Raw genomic sequence first — 19,866 nt, 5'->3', positions numbered from 1 at the left:
ACCAGATCCTTAAAAAAAAAAAGGAGCACTGGGATCACAATTCTTTAGCATAAAAAATGCAACAAGAATTAAAAAATAATGTCCTTCTTCTCTCACAATGTCTAAAAAACATTCAACCTCTGACTGTTTGGTTCCAGATCCTTTTATTATGCTCTTTAGAATAATGGATAGAAAAAGCTAAAGAGCAGGGAAATGACAAAAAAGGTTAGAAATTATTACCCTGGAAGGAAAGAGAAGGCTAAAAGAAGAAAAAGAATAGATCCTGAGAGCCCAAGAAGGGAAAAGGAGTTAAGAACCAAGAGATCTTGCTTTAGGGAAGGTGTGCTTTGTTTGGTGAGAAATCAGAGACAATATTTTGAAGATCAGCAACTTTGTGGCAGAAATGGGAAGAGAAGAATTTAAGATGTTTTTTAGGGTATTAATAATGTATTCTTAGTAACAGTAAACCAGCTGGTTGACAGTCAGTAGTTAACATTTCAAGTTCCAATTTCAAAAATTGTTCAAAAGGCAAGGACAAATACACCTTAAGTACATATTAAATGTCAAGAAAGAAAAAACAATTGCCTTATCATGTTAAGGTAAGACAGAGAACGGTCAAAATAGAAACAAATATAAAAAGCCAAAATTTATGTCTCATACATTGGCTCATAGAGACCTCTAGAAAGTATGCCTAAGCTTGAACATCAACAATATAGTCCTCCTTATTAGTTTTAGGATGTGTTTCTGGGATTTTAAAATTTTTTAAAAAATAAATTTCTCAAATTTCTTGATATCTTTTGTGTAAAATAGTAAGCAAAATTAAATTAAAGTTTAAAATATAAACTGTGTGCCTGATGAGCACTAGACTACTTACGATGGTCGATCCTCAAGAATGAGGGCAGTGGTAGAAAGTGGCTCAAATTCAAAATTCTTACGTCTTGAAGACTGAGGTGGTGGTTTACAGGCCCTCCCTGTTCGTGCTTCATATTCCTAGAGTAGATAAAAACATGTTTTATGCAGAGACTTTCCCAATTTTCATAAAATCTTAAATTTGCATCATTAAGGATATTATGCTATTAAAGGAACACATACGATTCATACATTAATCTGATAAAAATATTAGGCAGACAAAAGAAATAAAAGTCACTTTTTTCCCTAAAGCAAACTAAATTGTGAATATTCTATTACATATAAAAGTACGGTAGGAGAGAGGAAGATAGAAATGCACTAGATGAATGAGGCAAGGTTTTAGGAAGATGTTCTTGATTGCCTTCTAAGGTACCAGCTGTCCAAGTCCAACTCTGAATAATCTACAAGCAGATAAACCTACTTTCAAAACCTTCACACAAATCAATGAAGGAAATATTGACACAAAATAATCCCATTAAAGTGCTGTGAAGATCTCTTTCAAGGGTGACACTGAACCTCTCATCAAATGGTTTCAAATTCCAACCTACTTTGAATCTTGCTTCTATAAATCTACCTATTTACTCTAAATTTAAACAAGTCACCATTATATCTTATCCAATAAAATGTCCAAAGACTGTCAAAGATCTCACTAAAAGTTATAAACTGTTACTATCATAGTACCCCATTATCTGCAGTTTCATTTTCTGTGGTTTCAGTTACCTGAGGTCAATTGTAGACCAAAAATATTAAATGGAAAATTCCAGAAACAAACAATTTATAAGTTTTAAATTGCACCCAGTCTTGAGTAGTGTGATGAAATCTCAGCCATCCTGGTGGGACATGAATCATCCCTTCTAGTCTAGTAGTCCTGTGGGTTATCAGATAGCAGTCTTTTTGTAGCCTTCTAGGTTATCATAGGCAGGGCTTGTGTTCACAGTGTTCACCTTAGGCTTGTCGCCTAAGCCTATGTCACAATGCATACATCATTCACCTCACTTCACATTATCACGTCAGTTATTGTATCATCTTACAACTTCACAAGAAGGGTAAGTATAGTGTAGTTAAATATTTTGAGACACAAAGAGAGACTACATTCATAATTTTTATTATAGTATGTTGTTATAATTGTTCTATTTTATCATTAGTTATTGTTGTTAATCTCTTACTGTGCCTAATTTATAAATTAAACTTGATCATAGGTATGTCTGTATAGGAAAAAACATAATATATATATACAGGGTTCTGTACTATCCATGGTTTCAGGCATCCACTGGGGGTCATGGGTAAATAGGGAACCGTTATGGCTTTTAATTTCCAGAACCCACACTTTCCCTTTCTAAAAAAAGTTTATGACCTTATGATTTAACTTGTTCATGTTGACCAATGTTACCCCAATCAATTTAATAAATATTTTTAAAAATCAAGCTACTACTTTCTCATCACCAGGTAATACATATGTACATTTTTCATGAAACTCTCAAAAATTTACTCATTGATTTCAGGAGTAAATTTGCAAGCCCACTGGCAACTAGAGAAGACATTAATTTAAATGAAAAAAAAATTCAATACATTTAAGAGTAATCCATTGTTTCATTTATGGCTGTGCCTTTTTTTTTTTTAATTTCTTTATTGATTAAGGTGTCACATATTTGTCCTCATCCCCCCATTCCCATCCCCCAACCCTCCCCACGATGCCCCCACTCCCCTGTTGTCCTTAACCATTGGTTAGGCTTGTATGCATGCACACAAGTCCTTTGGTTGATCTCTCCCCCCTACCCCCACCCTCCCCTACCCTCCCTCTGAGGCCCGCCAGTCCGATCGATGCCTCCTTGTTTCTGGGTCTGTTCTTGTTCATCAGTCTATGTTGTTCATCATTTCCCCTAGATGAGTGAGATCATGTGTTACTAGAAATATACTTATAAGAACCGAATGTGAGACGAGCAATAATAGTTATGCTGACAGGCAAATGAATCAGTCTGTATTGAGTTTCTTTCTGGACCAACAGTTTTTTTGAGACCCAATTTCAATGTCCACCAGTTCCTTATGTGTACATGTCAGCACTGACCCCTCAGCTCTGGATGGTGGACAAATGGTGGTAATGCAGGTCCGACTCCCTCTAGTTTGGTCTCGCCCGGATCCAGGGGCGCACGGCCTCACCCAGACCCAGGGGCGCGTAGCCTCTCCAGGACCCAGGGGAGTGTGGCCTCACCCGGACCCCGGGGTGCGTGGCCTCTCCCGGACCCAGGGGCACACGGCCTCACCCGGACCCGGGATCCAGCTTCACCCGGACCCAGGGGCGCGCGGCCTCACCCGGACCCGGGACCCAGCCTCACCCGGACCCGGGATTCAGCTACACCCAGACCCAGGGGCGTGTGGCCTCACCCGGACCCAGGGGCGCGTGGCCTCTCCCAGACCCAGGGGCGCGGCCTCACCCGGACCCGGGACCCTGGCTTGCTTTTTTATTATGCCCATGATTCTTTTACATTATTACTAAAGGCCCAATGCACAAAATTCTTGCAAGAGTAGGCCTTCACAGCCGTGGTGGCTGGCTCGATCCCTCCCTCACAGCTGCTGCGGCTGTCTCAAACGCCCCCCGCGCCCCCCCCCCCCCGCCACTACATGGGAAGGACGTCCAGTCTAATTAGCATATTACGCTTTTATTATTATTTATTTGTTTTCCAACTCAAAGATTATTTATCAATACTAAACCAGACATTAGCAAAATGTGATTCCCTCTTAAAAATTTGATGCTGTTAAAGCTTAATTTTATTTGAGATATTACTTAAAAAATAATTTATGTTTTCTTACGCATTTTCTGTAAACTTCAGCTTATTTTATGGTTCCTGCTGCTGTTTATAAAGGATTATCTACATCTTTGTTAATCTGAGAGTTGCTTTGTTTGCATAACTGCAATGAATTTTTAGAAACTTCTTTCTCAAATTAAATAGAACTGTGTACGCTCATTTTTAACTCCCATGCTAAGAAACTGAACAGCCTTTCAGAGTCAAAAGCCATTGATGGGGTCACTCGTTTCTTTTTCTCTTTCACCAATTTTCTTTTCAAATAACTAGAATATATTATATATGAAACTTTTAATTTCTTCATTATAGACTCAAGTGTTATATTAACAAATCCCCTTTTCTGGTAATGTTTTCTTATTAAAAATCATATATGATATGAAAAATATAAATGAGATTTGTTATCATTTAAATGGCTCTGCTTTCCTACAATGTGACCTTGACTCACTGATAGAATACAGTATCATCCAATAAAGCATTTTCCATGAAAATAAATGCCAGTGCATAAACAACAAAATAAAATTTCTAAATCAATGTTAGTAGTTAGTATTTCCTCACACTTACCATGTATTATACGCACTGTTTTATTTTTTTTATTTTTATTGATTTTTTACAGAGAGGAAGAGAGAGGGATAGAGAGTCAGAAACATCGATGAGAGAGAGACATCGATCAGCTGCTCCTGCACGCCCCCCACTGGGGATGTGCCCGCAACCAACGTACGTGCCCTTGACCGGAATCGAACCCGGGTCCGCAGGCCGACGCTCTATCCACTGAGCAAAACCGGCCTCAGCTATACACACTGTTTTAAACACTTATAATATTTAATCCTTAAAACAACCCTGTGAGTTACCTAACTCACAGTAGAAAAAACTGAGGCATAAAAGATCATTTGCCAAAGGACATAAATGGCAGGCAGTGTAGCTCTAGAGCCTAACTTTTTAATACCTACATGTCATCTTGCTACGGTAATAGTCAAGTATCTATCTATGACAATCCATTTTTATTTTATTTTATTTTTTGTTAATCCTCACCTGGGGAATTTTTTACATTGAATTTTAGAGAGGGTGGAAGGGAGAGGGAGAGTCAGAGAGAAAAACTTCAATGTGAGAGAGACACATCCATTGGTTGCATCCTGCATTGGGTCTGGGGATCTAGTGTACAACCGAGTTACGTGCCCTTAACCGGAATCAAACCCATGACCCTTTACTCCACAGGCCAACACTCTATCCACTGAGCCAAACTGGCTAGGGCAATCGATGACACTTTAAAAGAATGAGATAAGTAAAATCATCCAGTGAGAAGTTTACAATACCTCAATCACTGATTCGTTCAACTATCACATGAAAGACCACCAGATAGTATATGCTTCCTATTATGTTGCAATGTGAAGTACATTGACCATTCCTGAAATATTCTTGCCAAAAGAAAATCAAGTGATAATCAAATAAGTCATATATGTTAAAATGTATGATATATCAAGAAATCAAAAGTATTAAGAGGTTCTCCTCTGGACTAAGAATGAAGGGCATTTGTTTTACTTTAAATTATCCAGTATTGCTAACTTTTCTTACAAGAAATAAAATAGTTTGTGAGATCACGTATAGTCATGGTGGATAACTGACAAAGATTTTACTGGAGAATTTGATTCAGAACTAGGGGCAAAAAAGATGGGTGTTAATTACATAGGCAAAAAGGATTGGAAGGAACAAACCAGGGGGAGCAAGCAAAGGCATAGATCCGTGAAACACATTAATCTCACTGAATATGAAAAAGGATGGGAAATAAGTTTTGAAACTATAATTTCATTGGCAAAAATATCAGGAATTTACAATGAACAAAATGGAGAGTAACTGAAAGTTTGGACAAAGCCTAGTTTTAATGGAAGTAGTCTTTCATGAAAAATTAATTGAAAAAGCCCTGGATGGTGTTGCTCGGTGGTTAGTGCCATCCCAAGCACCAAAGGGTCGTGGGTTTGATTCCTTGGCAAAGGCATGTACCTGGGTGCATGTGGGAGGCAACCATTCCATGTGTCTCTCTCAGCTAATCAATCAATGATTCTCTCTCATCATTGATGTTTCTATCTCTCCCTTCCTCTCTGAAATCAATAAAAATATATTTTAAAAAATAATAAAAATTGATGGAAAAAATATCCTCAGGTAAGGATTAAAAAAAAATTAACTGAAAAAATACACATATATTAATATAAAAGGCAATACAAAATGAGGTATCTATATATCATTTATCTACCTTACAAATAAGCTTTATATAGAACTAGTGACCCGGTGCACGAAATTCGTGCACATTAAAAGGGGATTAATTAGAGGAAATAATTAAATATTGCTATTTGCCCTTTCTCTATAATAGAAGTGTCAGAGATGAAAGAAAATTAGTAAAATGTATATGAAAACCTTCCTCCTGTCAGAGTCTGGGGCTCACAGGACCCAGAGTCAAGTCCCCGCCTACCCACATGTACCTCAAAATTGCGTAAGACCCAGACCCGCCCCCCCACCCCCACCCCGCATTGGGCTAGATCCAGACCCGGCCAGTCCCACCCTTGTCAAGCCCTACTAGGCAGGGGTGTAGCCTCAGGTCCCCTGGCCCAGCGCCAGGATGGGGGGTATGGCCTGAGGTCCCCCAGCCCAGACCGGGGTGGGGGGCGTGACTTGAGGTCCTCCGTCAAGCCCCGCCAGGTGGGGGACACAGCCTGAGATCCCCTGTTAAGCCCCGCTGGGTGGGGGGCATGGCCTGAGGTCCTCCGTCAAGCCCCGCCAGGTGGGGGGATGCAGCCTCAGGTCCCTTGGCCCAGTACCGGGAGGGGGGCGCAGCTTCAGGTCCCCTGTCAAGCCCCGCTGGGTGGGGGGCACGGCCTGAGGTCCCCTGTCAAGCCCAGCCAGGCAGGGGGGGGCGCAGCTTCAGGTCCCCTGGCCCAGTGCTGGGGCAGGGGGGCGCGGCCTGAGGTCCCCTGTCAAGCCCTGCCGGGCAGGGGGTGTGGTCTGAGGTCCCCCGGTCTGGTGCTGGGGTGGGGGGTGTGGCCTGAAGTTCCCTGTCAAGCCCCACCTGGTGGGGGGCATGGCCTGAGGTCCCCCGGCCTGGCGCTGGGGCGGGGGGAGCAGCCTGAGGTCCCCTAGCCCAGCACCAGGACGGGAAGCGCACCTTGAGATCCCCCATCAAGCCCCGCTGGGTGGGGGGCACCGCCTGAGGTCCCCGGCCTGGAGCTGGGGCTGGGGGAGCAGCCTGAGGTCTCCTAGCCCAGCACCAGGAAGGGAAGCGCACCTTGAGGTCCCCCGTCAAGCCCCGCCGGGCGGGGGTCGCGGCCTGAGGTCCCCCGGCCTGGCACCGGGCAGGGGGGCGAGGCCTGAGGTCCCCGTCAAGCCCCGCCGGGTGGGGGGCATGGCCTGAGGTCCCCCGGCCTGGTGCCAAGGCAGGAGGTGCGGCCTGAGGTCCACCAGCCTGACGCCAGGGCGGGGGGCACAGACTGAGGTTCCCTGTCAAGCCCTGCTGGGTGGGAGGTGTGGCCAGAAGTCCCCTGTCAAGCCCCACGGGGGGCGGGGGAGGGCATAGCCTCAGGTCCCTGATGATTGCTTGTTAAGGCTCCTTAAGGGAACTTGGCCTCAGCCATCTTTGTGACAGAGTGATGGTCAATTAGCATATTCCCGCTTTATTAGCTAGGATTGTCACTCAAGTATTTTTCACATGAGAAAAAAGCTGTATTCTAGGATTTCCCATCACAGACCCTTAAGCATAAAAATGCTTTAAGTTTCTAGAGGTTAATATTTTAAAAAGCTTAAAAAACATGGTATCAATCCATTATCTGAAAATAGTATAGACTTATATATCCTGAATATACAACTTTATTGCTGAAAACCTCTATGATCCCTGACAAAGGGAAACAAACAAGGTGAGCCTACTGATCACCCAGTGTTGTGCACGGAGGCAATTCTGGACATCAGTACAGGACAGGGGACCTCAGAGAAAGCCTGGCTGTTAGTTTGAAAAGGCCAATGGGGGCCAGAACTTGTGTGTCAGAGTAGTAGAAAGAAAGAACTCCACTGAGAAAGAACTCCAGAAATCTGCATAAGAATCCTTCTGAGTCTTTAGCTGAATACTAATCTACACATGTGCAAGGCAAAACACTACAAAGCTAGGGGCGGGGGGGGGGGGGGGGGAGAAACTTCTGGGGAAAGAACAATTACTGGAGAGTGATAAGCAAAACAGTTTCCAGAACTCCGTCAGGGCTGAGAAGTATTCACATTCCCACCAACTCGAAAGTCATCAGAAAGGAGAGACTAGAATGTTCAGATTCATCCGAAACTGTGCAAGTCAGAAGACAATGGAAAAATCTTTAAAATGTGAAAAAAAAAATGAGGTGAGAAAACTCCTCCTAAGAATCCTATACCAAGAGAAAATATCTTTCAAAAATGTAAGTACAATAAAAATTTTTTTCAGACAAATAAAAACTGAATCTGTTGTCAGCAGACCTGCACTATAAGCTATTTTATTTTACTTTTTTTATCAGCACAGAAGTCTTTTTTATTTTTTCCCACTTATCATGCCATGAATTCATAGGGAACGGATCCCAGCAGCTCAGGCTCCTTTCCATTGGTTCTCACACAGTGTGCTTCTCTGGGTGGAGCAGGCTGCCGCTTCAGTTGAACCCAGGTACCTTTCTCTTTGGCTTCCTTCTTTTCCGATCATTTTCTTTCACACATTTCAGGAAGCTATCTCGGCTCTTAGAGTGCTTAATATGCTCAATACGTACATTAATTCTCTTGGCAAGAATCTTGCCCTTAACTTGCTTGTTCACAATAATGCCCACCGCATGCTGGGTAATACTGTAGACACCCAGTTTTGCCATAGTAACATTTGTGGGGCATTCCTTTTTGAACAGTGCCCATTCCCTTGATGTCCACAATATCACCTTTATTGTAGGTTCACATACATGTGGCCAAAGGAACGACTCCATGTTTCCTAAAAGGCCTAGGGAACATATAGCGGGTGCCTCTCCTCTTTCCCTTTGTGTTAGTCATTTTGGCTAATTACTGGAAGATGGTGGTTCTAGCCGAAAGGCTATAAGCTATTTTAAAGGAAAATTTTTAGGTAGAAAGACTATAACATATGAAAAAATGAATAAGCTGGGTGGAGCAAAAGTAAGTTTACAGTTGTGAGCATGCAAAACAGAGTTTATTCATGTATTATTATTTACCAGCATTACCCTAATAGCAAAACAGGCAAAGCCATTACAAGAAAAGAAAGCCACAGACCAGTAAGTATCTCACATAAGCATAGACGCAAATAACCTCAACAAAGTAATATTAGCAAATTGAATCCAACAATGTATAAAAAGGATTATACACTATGACCAAAGAGGATTTATACCAGATATGCAAGGCTGGCTCAACATTTAAAATCAACTAATGTGCCCTGGCGGTTGTTGCTCAGTGGTTAGAGCGTCAGCCAGCATATCAACGGGTGTCAGGTTTGATTCCCAGTCAAGGGCACGTACCTGCCTGGGTTGCAGGTTCGATCGGAGTGCATGTGGGAGGCAACCAGTTGATATGTCTCTCTCAGATCGATGTGTGTCTTTCACATCAATGTTTCTCTCTCAAAGTCTTTCTCTTTCAAACTTTTCTCCCTCCCTCCGTTCCACTGTCTCTTAAAAAAAAATATCAATGGAAAAAATATCCTCAGTGAGGATTAAGAAAGAAAACAAAATCAATTAGTGTAATCTATCACAACATGCTAAAGAAGAAAAACTACATGATCATATTAATATATGCAGAAAAAACTTTTGACAAAATTCAACACCCATTCATAACAAAAAATCTAATTTGGAAAAGAAAGATATTTCCTCAACTTGATAAAGAATATCTACCAAAAAACCTGTAGCTAATCTCATATTTAATGGTGAAAAACTTAAAACTTTCTTGCTAAGATAAAGAACAAGACAAGGGAGACCTCTCCCACCACTGCTTGTCAACATCTATAGGAAATTTTAGCTAATACAATAAGAGAAAGGGAAATAAAGATATGTTGATTGGGAAGGAAGAAATAAAACTGTCTTTGTTTGCAGATGCCTGTATAGAAAATCCCCCCCACCAAAAAAAAAAAAGACAAAAACAACAACAAAAAAAACATGAATAAGCAATTATATCAACATTGCAGGATACAAGGAAAGTCAGTCACTTTCCTATATACTAGCAATGCACAAATGAAATTTGAAATTTAAAATAAATTGATATTTACATTAGCATCCAACAGAAATAGGTATAAATCTAATAATGTATGCAAAACTCTAACAAAAGATATCAAAGAAGAACTAAATAAATGGATAGTCCATGTTCATGGATAGAGTCAGTATTGTCAAGATGTCAGTTCTTCCCAACTTATCTATGGATTCAACACAATCCCCCCAAAATCCTGGCAAGTTATTTTGTGAATATTGACAAAATGATTCTAAAATTTATATGTAGAGGCAAAAGACCCAGAATAATAAACTCAATCTGAAAGAGAATAAAGATAAAAGATGAATACTACCTAATTTCAAGACTAACTACAAAGCTACAGTAATCAAAACAGCATAGGATGTAGAGAGCGCTTGGGAAAGGCCCCTGAGCTGATTGTCATCTGAATCCAATGGCGCCTGGCAGAGCCATGCCCTGGAAACATACCTTGCCCAGAGGCAGGTGTGTTGTCAGTCTGACCTTTAGCTCAGGCGCCAGGGGGTGATTTCATTATCTAAATCCAGCCAGGCAACAGGAACAAACACGATTATCCAGGTCCACCCAGAAGTGACCATTACAACGAAGCCACAAGAATGTACATATTTTCTTTATCTTAAACTTTAATAAAACTTCCTGGTATCTTACTGTATAAAATAAACGTGCTGTATCGGCTCTGGGTCCCTGTCTCTCCATCAGAGGACAGCTGTTCCATCCAGTCCCAGCTTTCCCTACTGTCTTTGTGTCTGTCTCTTTCATTTTCTCTATCCATCACCCCTACTCAGGACTCCTGTCCACTCTCTAGCCATGCTGGTCACGGAAAAGAGAGAAATATTTATATCTAGCGCCGGATCCAGGGACCTGAATACTAGGGAACTCTCAAAAGTCAGGCGAGTGGAATGCTCTGGGAGTGCACGCACAAGGAACTCAAGAAGTAAGGTAAGGAGCGTAAGGCAAGAACTGGGTATAAAACATGGGATATTTCAGGGTCTCAGGAAAGAGACCTCTACTCTCAAATGCTTAAAACTATGCTCAAAGCTTGAGGATGCTCTGTTAAGCATAGTCAGATTCTTGATTTCTTAAGTTTTGTTCCTATTCCTACATTCACACTATGGTCTTTAATTCGTGATTGCCTTGATCCAGCACAGGGGTGTTTAAGAATGTCTAAGCAGGGTGTGGCCATGGCTTTACAGCCTACAGTGGAGGGGTTCGAAACTCTTAAAAAATAACACTTCCCCCCTCTGCTCCACCTCCGCCTCTGCAAGTCACTCCTGCGACCCGAAGTCAAGAGCGCATCTGATAAAGATTTACCTCGTAATTATGAGCAGGAGCTAGAGTTTGAGGCAGAGTGGACAAGCGTCACTGTGAGCTGGATGACTCAGATGATAAGAAAGGTTTTGCTCACAGCTGTCCAGCCTTTACGGCTGGATGCAGGCGCTCGACTTCATATTTCATTTTGCTGGAGGCTCAAACTACTTGTAGGGGCTGAACCAAGTAGAAAGGATTAAAGGAATTTCTTAGCAACTGCCAATAATTCTTTATCTTAAAAAATCTTTTTCTGCCGAAACCGATAGAATGTCGGCCTGCAGACTGAAAGGTCCCGGGTTCGATTCCGGTCAAGGGCATGTACCTTGGTTGCAGGCACATCCCCAGTAGGGGGTGTGCAGGAGGCAGCTGATTGATGTTTCTCTCCCATCAATGTTTCTAACTCTCTATTCTTCTCCCTTCCTCTCTGTAAAAAATCAATAAAATATATTTTTTAAAAAATAATAAAATAAAATAAAAATCTTTTTCTTTCCCTCCCAGGCCACCAGAAACTCTTAGCTAGTTAAATTTCTTTCTATGTGTCTGTATTGTAACTTTAATTTGCTTTTCTCTGATTTATGATTTTATTGTGCTGTGTTAAAATTTTAAGATTAATTTGAAAGTGAAAAATCTGTAAAAATTGCAACCCAGGGAAGTTTAAACAAAGGCCAGCTAATTCCAAGCATGCCTGTGACAGATAAACCTTTGTAGGCCAGCCCTGGGGACGTGAAGCATGTAAATGGATGAGCAGTAGGCGTGTCCTCCCAGCGTTTTCTCTACAATTCAAAGTATATTGTGGAATAACTAAAATATAAAAATTTACTGGCCAAATTAAGAATAATTAATTCTGTGGTGAAGACTAAATCTTTAATTTTAAAACTGGTTTACGTTTTAATAATCTTTAAATTGGATATATTTGACAGCTTTTCCGAATGTAATATTTCAAGAATTTAACTGAGGGACAGATGTACTCTCTCCCAAAATGAAATATTTTTAAACTAAATTAGATCAATACAATATACTTGAAATTACATAAGGAAATAAGCTATGCAGTCGAGTTGGACAATAAAGATTAATGCTTCCATAAGAATGGGCGGTTCTTGCCTGGGGGCATACGACCCCCAGCCAGATTAGTGTCCTTTCCTTAAACAGAAAGGGCAATCATGGTAATTGGTCAAGAATATACTTTAGGTAATAATTGGCTTTATAATCTCAAAGTTGTTAAGATATAATAAATAGATGTAACTGAAGTAAAAAAATTATATAACGCTTTTCAGTAAAAATCTAAAAAAGAAAAGGGCAGACAGGAATGCGACCCTTGTCCTGCCTTCCCCTCTATACAACCTGGGGGAGAATCTAAGGAAGCAGCCAAGATGAGAATTTACAACCTCGGCCTCCCCTTCAGGCTCCAACCAGCCCTTTGGCCACTGCGCCACCAGAAACCGGCTTTTCTAGGCCGTAAAAGAAGTTGGAGCCACAGCAGTAACCTTAGCATGTTCTCTCTAAGGAAAATCTGGCACTTTTAAATCCAAATGGCCACAAGGCCTGGGAGCGGGCTATAAGGTCTGCTCCCTCGTCCCCCTAACCTGTTCTTCAGTGTCATATATCTATACATAATTTTCCAAAGTCTTTATTAGCTTAAAAACTTTGGGGCATTGCTAGGTTAAATAATAAACATCTACATATTTTAAAATAACATAAAATACTAAAACATTAATTGCTAGATAAGTTTTTAATTCACTTCCTCTTAGCTTTCATTACAGAAGGTCTCTTGCACTTTGTTAAAGGCATATTTTTTTAAAGTAAAAGTACATTTAAAGTGTGTTCATAAATGTCAATCTAAAAAATATTAACTACTTATTTAATTATCATTGAAAAATTAAGGTTTCTAAGAATGCTAATACATTTTAAAGAAAAAAGAAAGAAAGAGTACACGTTGCTAATGGTAGGACAATAAGAATATTAGAGTAGAAATACTTAATGGAAGGACTGAGGCATGGTTATGCATTTTTGAAGGACATAGAAGGAAGGTTTGAAGGCTAATTTGGCAGTGTGAAATTTGTGAAGGTTGTGTATGTGATAAGAAGGAAAAGAGAAATGTTAAAAAGAAATTGATTAAATGATACAGGCCAGTAAGCCAGGACAAGCAGAACTGGGAAACAGATATTTAAACAGCAGTTTGCAATCATCTAGAAAACCCTGTCTTCCCTAAACCAAGGACACTTAAAAGTCAGTGATTTACATTTTGCCTCCCTAAACAGAGGGTAAATAGCTTATGTCAAAGTACTCAAGGAGACTGATAGCAGAAATCCAATTAGTGTCATTTGCTGTCCACACCCAAGGACAAATGAAGTTAGAAAATAAGCCTTATTTTGGTTAGTTTTTTTCTCTAGTAAAATAATTGTTATATATTGGGGAGAGATCCAAGATGGCGGCGTAGATAAACATCTGGGCTGCTGCCTTCCACAACAATTTCCAAAACTACAACTAAAATATAGAACGTCTATCACCCAGAACCACGGGAAAGCTGGCTGAGCGGAACCTCTACAATTAGACCGAAAGAGACGGGCGCAATCAGGACACAAACACTGAAAAACTGAGGTACAGGGGAGCGCACGCGATACGAGCTGGCGGCAGAGCCAGCTAGAGGCGGGCGTTGCTTTCTTCAATCTGAAGAGAGACAAGCCCCCAATCTCTCTGAAATCTAGTTTCTGGGGAGAGACTGGGCTGTCTGCCAGTGGGTCGGAGTGAGGGTGGCTACTAGCAGAGCTGCGTGGAGATAGAATTGTTGGCTGCGCCGGGGCGCGCGAGACAGTGGGGACGCCATTGCAGGACGCGGTTGGAGGCGGCTCACTGCCAGCCATTGCTGTTTGACACGCCCTAGCCTAGTGATGCCCTGAGACTCCGCCCCACACAATCTACAAACACACTCAAGTTCCTAGCAGCTGCTTTTGCATATGAATGGCCTTCTCTATTGTAGTTTAAACTAGTAAACTTGCAACCCAATACAGACAGCTCCAAGGCCTCCAAGCTCCAAGCAGGGAGGAGAGGGCCGCGGTTCTATCTGTAGCTCCTGCAGGGTAGCCTCAGACAGCAGCTGAACTGCACCCCACTGGAGATCCAGAAGCCAATGCACCTAGTGGCCAGTGTGAGGCACCAGATTTCAACTCCTCACATCCATAAGTGACACATTCAGGAGGCGGACTCAGTGAGCACCAAAGCCCCATTCAAACAAGCCCTGTACCACAAGCGTGTCTCCAGCGCAGCAGTGCTTCCATTATAGACACAGCAGGTCCTCACAGCCAACTTGCCTGGAGGTCAATTCCTCCCAGTGTACCAACAGCAATCAAGGCTTTTAACTACACCAAGACTTTCCACTCAGCCCACAAAGGGGGGTACCAAGAGCGACCACCTAGGGTGATTGAGGAAGCTGAGTTACCGGCCCCTGTAGGTCACTGACCACACAAAGCCACTCCATTAACACAGGGAGGCAGCCAAAATGAGGAGACACTGAAGTATGTCACGAATAGAAGAGATGGAGGAAAGTAAACTAATGGATGACACAGTGTTCAGAACCACATTTATAAGGTTACTCAAGAATCTTCTAAAAACCGCTGAGAAACTTGAAGAGACCTTCAAGGACCTTAATGAGAATACCAAAAAAATGGAAAAGGACCAGTCAGAAATTATGCATACACTGTCTGAAAAAAAGAATATACAGAAACTCAACTGTAGATCACAGTACCCAAACAGTCAAACCAAAGATTTGGAATATGAGGAACCAAAAAACACCCAACCAGAGAGGCAGAAAGAAAGAAGAATCCAAAAGTGTGAAGATAGCGTAAGGAGCCTCTGGGACAACTTCAAGCGTACCAACATCCGAATTTTTCGGGTGCCAGGAGAAGAGAGAGAGCAAGATACTGAAAACCTATTTGAAGAAAAAATGACAGAAAACTTCCCCCACCTGGTGAAAGAAATAGACTTACAAGTCCAGGAAGCACACAGAACCCCAAACAAGAGGAATCCAAAGAGGACCACATCAAGACACATCATAATTAAAATGCCAAGGGCAAAAGACAAGGAGAGAATCTTGAAAGCAGCAAGAGAAAAACAGTTAGTTGCCTACAAGGGAGTACCCATACGACTGTCAGCTGATTTCTCAACAGAAACTATGCAGGCCAGATGGGAGTGGAAAGAAATATTCAAAGTGATGAACAGCAAGAACCTACAACCAAGATTACTCTACCCAGCAAAGCTATCATTCAGAATTGAAGGTCAGACGAAGAGCTTCACAGACAAGAAAAAGCTAAAGGAGTTCATCACCACCAAACCAGGATTACATGAAATGCTGAAGGGTATTCTTTAAGAAGAGGAAGAAGAAAAAAAAGGTAAAGGTAAAAAACTATGAACAACAAAAAGACATCAAATACATACCTACCAACAAGTGAATCTAAAAATCAAGTGAATAAAAAATCTGAAGAACAGAATGGACTGGTGAATATAATAAAATTAGGGACATAGAAAGGGAGGGGACGGACAATAATCAGGGGGAAAGGGGTCTGAGGGGTGTGGGAAGAGAATGGACAAAAATCTTACACCTATGGATGAAGACAGTGGCGGGGGGTAAGGGCATGGGGTGGGGTGGGGAATCAGGTGGAGGTGAGCTAAGGGGGGGAAGAGGAACACCTGTGATAATCTGAATAAATATTTATTTTAAAAAATTATTATATTAATCAGGTATTTAAAAAAATATTTGGATCATAGAAACTGAAGTTTATTAGCCTATGTTCCTGCCTAATACACTTTAATATATAATCCTTTGGTAAAATCAAGTTTGACAATCCTTTAAGGGTTTGAATTATTTATTTATTTATTTATTTATTTATTTATTTATTTATAATCTTTAAATAATATATGGATATTTATTTTTTTATTGTTTAAAGTATTACAAATAGTAGTACATATATCTCCTTTTTCCCCCCATTGACCTTCCCCCAGCCTCCCCGGCCCCCTTGTCACATGCCCTCATCCCACCCACCCCAGTGTCTTGTGTCCATTGGTTGTGCTTATATGCATGCATACAAGTCCTTCGGTTGATCTCTTTCCCCCCCTCCCCAACACTCCCCAACCTTCCCTCTGTAATTTGACAGTCTGTTCAACGCTTTACTGCCTTTGTATCTATCTTTTTGTTCATCAGGTTACAATGTTCTTTATTTTCCACAAATGAATGACATCATGTGATATTTTTCTTTCATTGCCTGCCTTATTTCACTTAGCATAATGTTCTCCAGTTCCATCCATGCTGCTGCAAATGGTAAGAATTCCTTCTTTTTTATTGCAGCGAAGTATTCCATTGTGTAGATGTACCATAGTTTTCTAATCCACTCATCTGCTGATGAGCATTTAGGCTGTTTCCAAATCTTAGCTATGGTGAATTGTGCTGCTATGAACATAGGGGTGCATATATCCTTTCTAATTGGTGTTTCTAGTTTCTTGGGATATATTCCTAGAATTGGGATTACTGGGTCAAATGGGAGTTCCATTTTTAGTTTTTTGAGGAAACTCCATGCTGTTCTCCACAATGGCTGTACCAGTCTGCATTCCCACCAGCAGTGCACGAGGGTTCCTTTTTCTCCACATCCTCGTCAGCACTTGTCGTTTGTTGATTTGTTGATGATAGCCATTCTGACAGGTGTGAGATGGTACCGCATTGTCATTTTGATTTGCATCTCTCCGATAATTAGTGACTTTGAGCATATTTTCATATGTCTCTTGGCCTTCCTTCTGTTTTCTTTTGAAAAGTATCTATTTAGGTCCATTGCCCATTTTTTTTATTGGATCATTTATCTTCCTTTTATTAAGTTGTATGAGTTCCCTGTAAATGTTGGAGATTAAACCTCTATCGGTGATAACATTGGCAAATATGTTCTCCCATACAGTGGGCTTTCTTGTTGTTTTGTTGATGATTTCTTTTGCTGTGCAAAAGCTTTTTATTTTCATGTAGTCCCATTTGTTTATTTTCTCTTTAGTTTCCATTGCCCTAGGAGCAGTATCGGTGAAGAAATTGCTTTGGCATATGTCTGAGATTTCGCTGTATATGGATTCCTCTAGTACTTTTATGGTTTCCTGTCTTATGTTTAAGTCCTTGATCCATTTTGAGTTTATTTTTGTGTATGGTGTAAGTTGGTGGTCTAGTTTCATTTTTTTGCATGTATCTGTCCAATTTTCCTAACACCATTTATTGAAGAGACTGTCTTGACTCCATTGTATGTTCATGCCTCCTCTGTCAAACATTAATTGAGCATAGTGGTTTGGGTCGATTTCTGGGTTCTCTATTCTATTCCATTGGTCTATATGTCTGTTTTTGTGCTAGTACCAGGCTGTTTTGAGAACAGTGGCTCTGTAATACAGCTTGAAATCTGGTATTGAGATCCCACCTACTTTGTTCTTTCTCAGGATTGCTGCAGCTATTTGAGGTCTTTTTTTTTTTTATTCCAGATGAATTTTTGGAGAGTTCTTTCTAGGTCTGTGAAATATGCCATTGGTATTTTAATGGAGAGTGCGTTGAATCTATAGATTGCTTTGGATAGTACGGACATTTTAATGATGTTGATTCTACCAATCCATGAACATGGTATATTCTTCTATCTGTTTATGTCTTCCTCTATCTCTTTTTTCAGTGTCCTGTAGTTTTCCGCATATAGGTCTTTTACCTCCTTAGTTAAGTTTATTCCTAGGTATCTTAATTTTTTTGATGCAATGGTAAATGGGATTGCTTTTTTAGTCTCTCTTTCTGTAAGTTCACTAAGGGTATATAGAAATGCCATAGATTTCTTGGTGTTGATTTTGTATCCTGCTACATTGCTGAATTCATTTATTAAGTCTAATAATTTTTTGATGGAGTCTTTAGGGTTTTTTATGTACAATATTATGTCATCTGCGAATAACGACAGTTTTACTTCTACTTTTCCAATTTGGATGCCTTTTATTTCTTCTTCTTGTCTGATTGCAATTGCTAATACTTCCAGTACTATGTCGAACAGGAGTGGTGAGAGTGGGCATCCCTGTCTTGTTCCTGTTCTTAGGGGAAATGGTTTTAGTTTTTGCCCATTTGAGTATGATATTGGCTGTGGGTTTGTCATATATGGCTTTTATTATGTTGAGGTATGAGCCTTCTATTCCCACCTTCTGAGAGTTTTTATCAAGAAAGGGTGTTGGGTTTTGTCAAATGCTTTTTTTTTTTTTTTTTTGCATCAATTGATATGACTATGTGATTTTTATCTCTCAATTTGTTTATGTGATGTATCATGTTATTGATTTGCGGATATTGTACCATCCTTGCATCCCTGAGATAAATCCTACTTGGTCATGGTGTATGATCTTTCTGATGTACTGCTGGATCCTATTTGCTAGAATTTTGTTGAGGATTTTGGCATCTATGTTCATGAGGGATATTGGCCTGTAATTCTCTTTCATTGTGTTGTCTTTATCTGGTTTTGGTATTACGGTGATGCTGGCTTCATAGAATGAGCTTGGAAGTGTTTCTTCCTCTTGAATTTTTTGGAATAGTCTGAGGAGGATAGATTTTAGTTCTTCCTTGAATGTTTGGTAAAACTCCCCTGTGAAGCCATCTGGCCCCAGGCTTTTGTTTGCTGGAAGCTTTTTGATGACTGCTTCAATTTCTTCCATAGTTATTGGCCTATTGAGATTTTTAGATTCTTCCTAAGTTTTTGAAGGTTGTATTTTTCCAGGAATATGTCCATTTCCTCCATGTTGTCCAGTTTGTTAAAACAGAGTTGTTCATAGTATTTTTTAACAATCCTTTGTATTTCTGTTGGGGTCTGTTGTTATTTCTCCTCTTTCATTTCTGATTTTGTTTATTTGGGTCCTCTCTCTTTGCTTCTTGGTGAGCCTGGCTAGAGGTTCATCAATCTTATTTATTCTTTCAAAGAACCAGCTCTTGGTTTTGTTGATCTTTTGTATTGTTTTTTTGGTCTCTATGTCGTTTATCAAGGGTTTGAATTTTAAGAAACTTTTCTTGACCTAGAATTGACTTTAAATCATCCCAATAGACTCTAAAAGGCCTCAAATGTTTATTTTCTCTCTCGTGAAGGAAAGTGCAAAGCATGTAATTAACCACTGCCTAGCAGCTTTTCCAATCATGGGATGGCCCCTAGAGATAAAAACAGATAATGGACCTGCCTATATTAGCTCCTCCTTTCAGCAGTTTTGCAGTACCAAATAGTACATAAAAACAGGAATTCCATATAATCCCCAAGGACAGTCAATTGTAGAAAGAGCTAATTGAACCTTAAAGACGCAATTACAAAAACAGAAATGGGGAGAGGGGTATTATCCTACTCTACAGAATCAGTTAAATCATGCCCTTTACACTTTAAATTTTTTAAGTTGTGACAATGAGGGTCGCACAGCAGCCGAGAGGCATCAAGCTCCTGGTGCCATAGCATCTGCCGGTATGGCACGATGGAAGGATTTACAAACAGGGCAGTGGAGAGGGCCAGATCCAGTAAAGATGTGGGGAAGGGGCCACGTTTGTATCTTTCCAGAGGTGCTTCTAACTCCATCTGGGTGCCAGAGCGAGTGGTGCATCACAACCATAGACCTGGGAGAACAGCTCATCCCACCATTCAAGAAG

General features: G+C 40.7%; 1 protein-coding gene and 1 pseudogene across 3 annotated transcripts in view; both read right to left on the bottom strand.

Annotated features, from left to right (window-relative positions):
• Positions 1–19,866, bottom strand: part of TBC1D12 (TBC1 domain family member 12) — an 85,289-nt gene that overhangs the window by 28,206 nt on the left and 37,217 nt on the right. For all 3 annotated transcript variants that reach the window (XM_054729234.1, XM_054729233.1, XM_054729235.1), the window contains one exon: positions 854–969. In XM_054729234.1, the coding sequence (XP_054585209.1) occupies positions 854–969 (116 nt within the window). The remainder of the gene's footprint in view (positions 1–853; positions 970–19,866) is intronic.
• LOC114232460 (60S ribosomal protein L21-like) lies at positions 8,198–8,720 on the bottom strand (annotated as a pseudogene).

Source organism: Eptesicus fuscus, chromosome 17 (genome assembly GCF_027574615.1).
Source record: "Eptesicus fuscus isolate TK198812 chromosome 17, DD_ASM_mEF_20220401, whole genome shotgun sequence".
In the NCBI taxonomy this organism is placed as follows: Eukaryota; Metazoa; Chordata; class Mammalia; order Chiroptera; family Vespertilionidae; genus Eptesicus; species Eptesicus fuscus.
The sequence above is the reverse complement of the archived record's forward strand: the minus strand, read 5'-3'. Positions and strand labels throughout refer to the sequence as shown.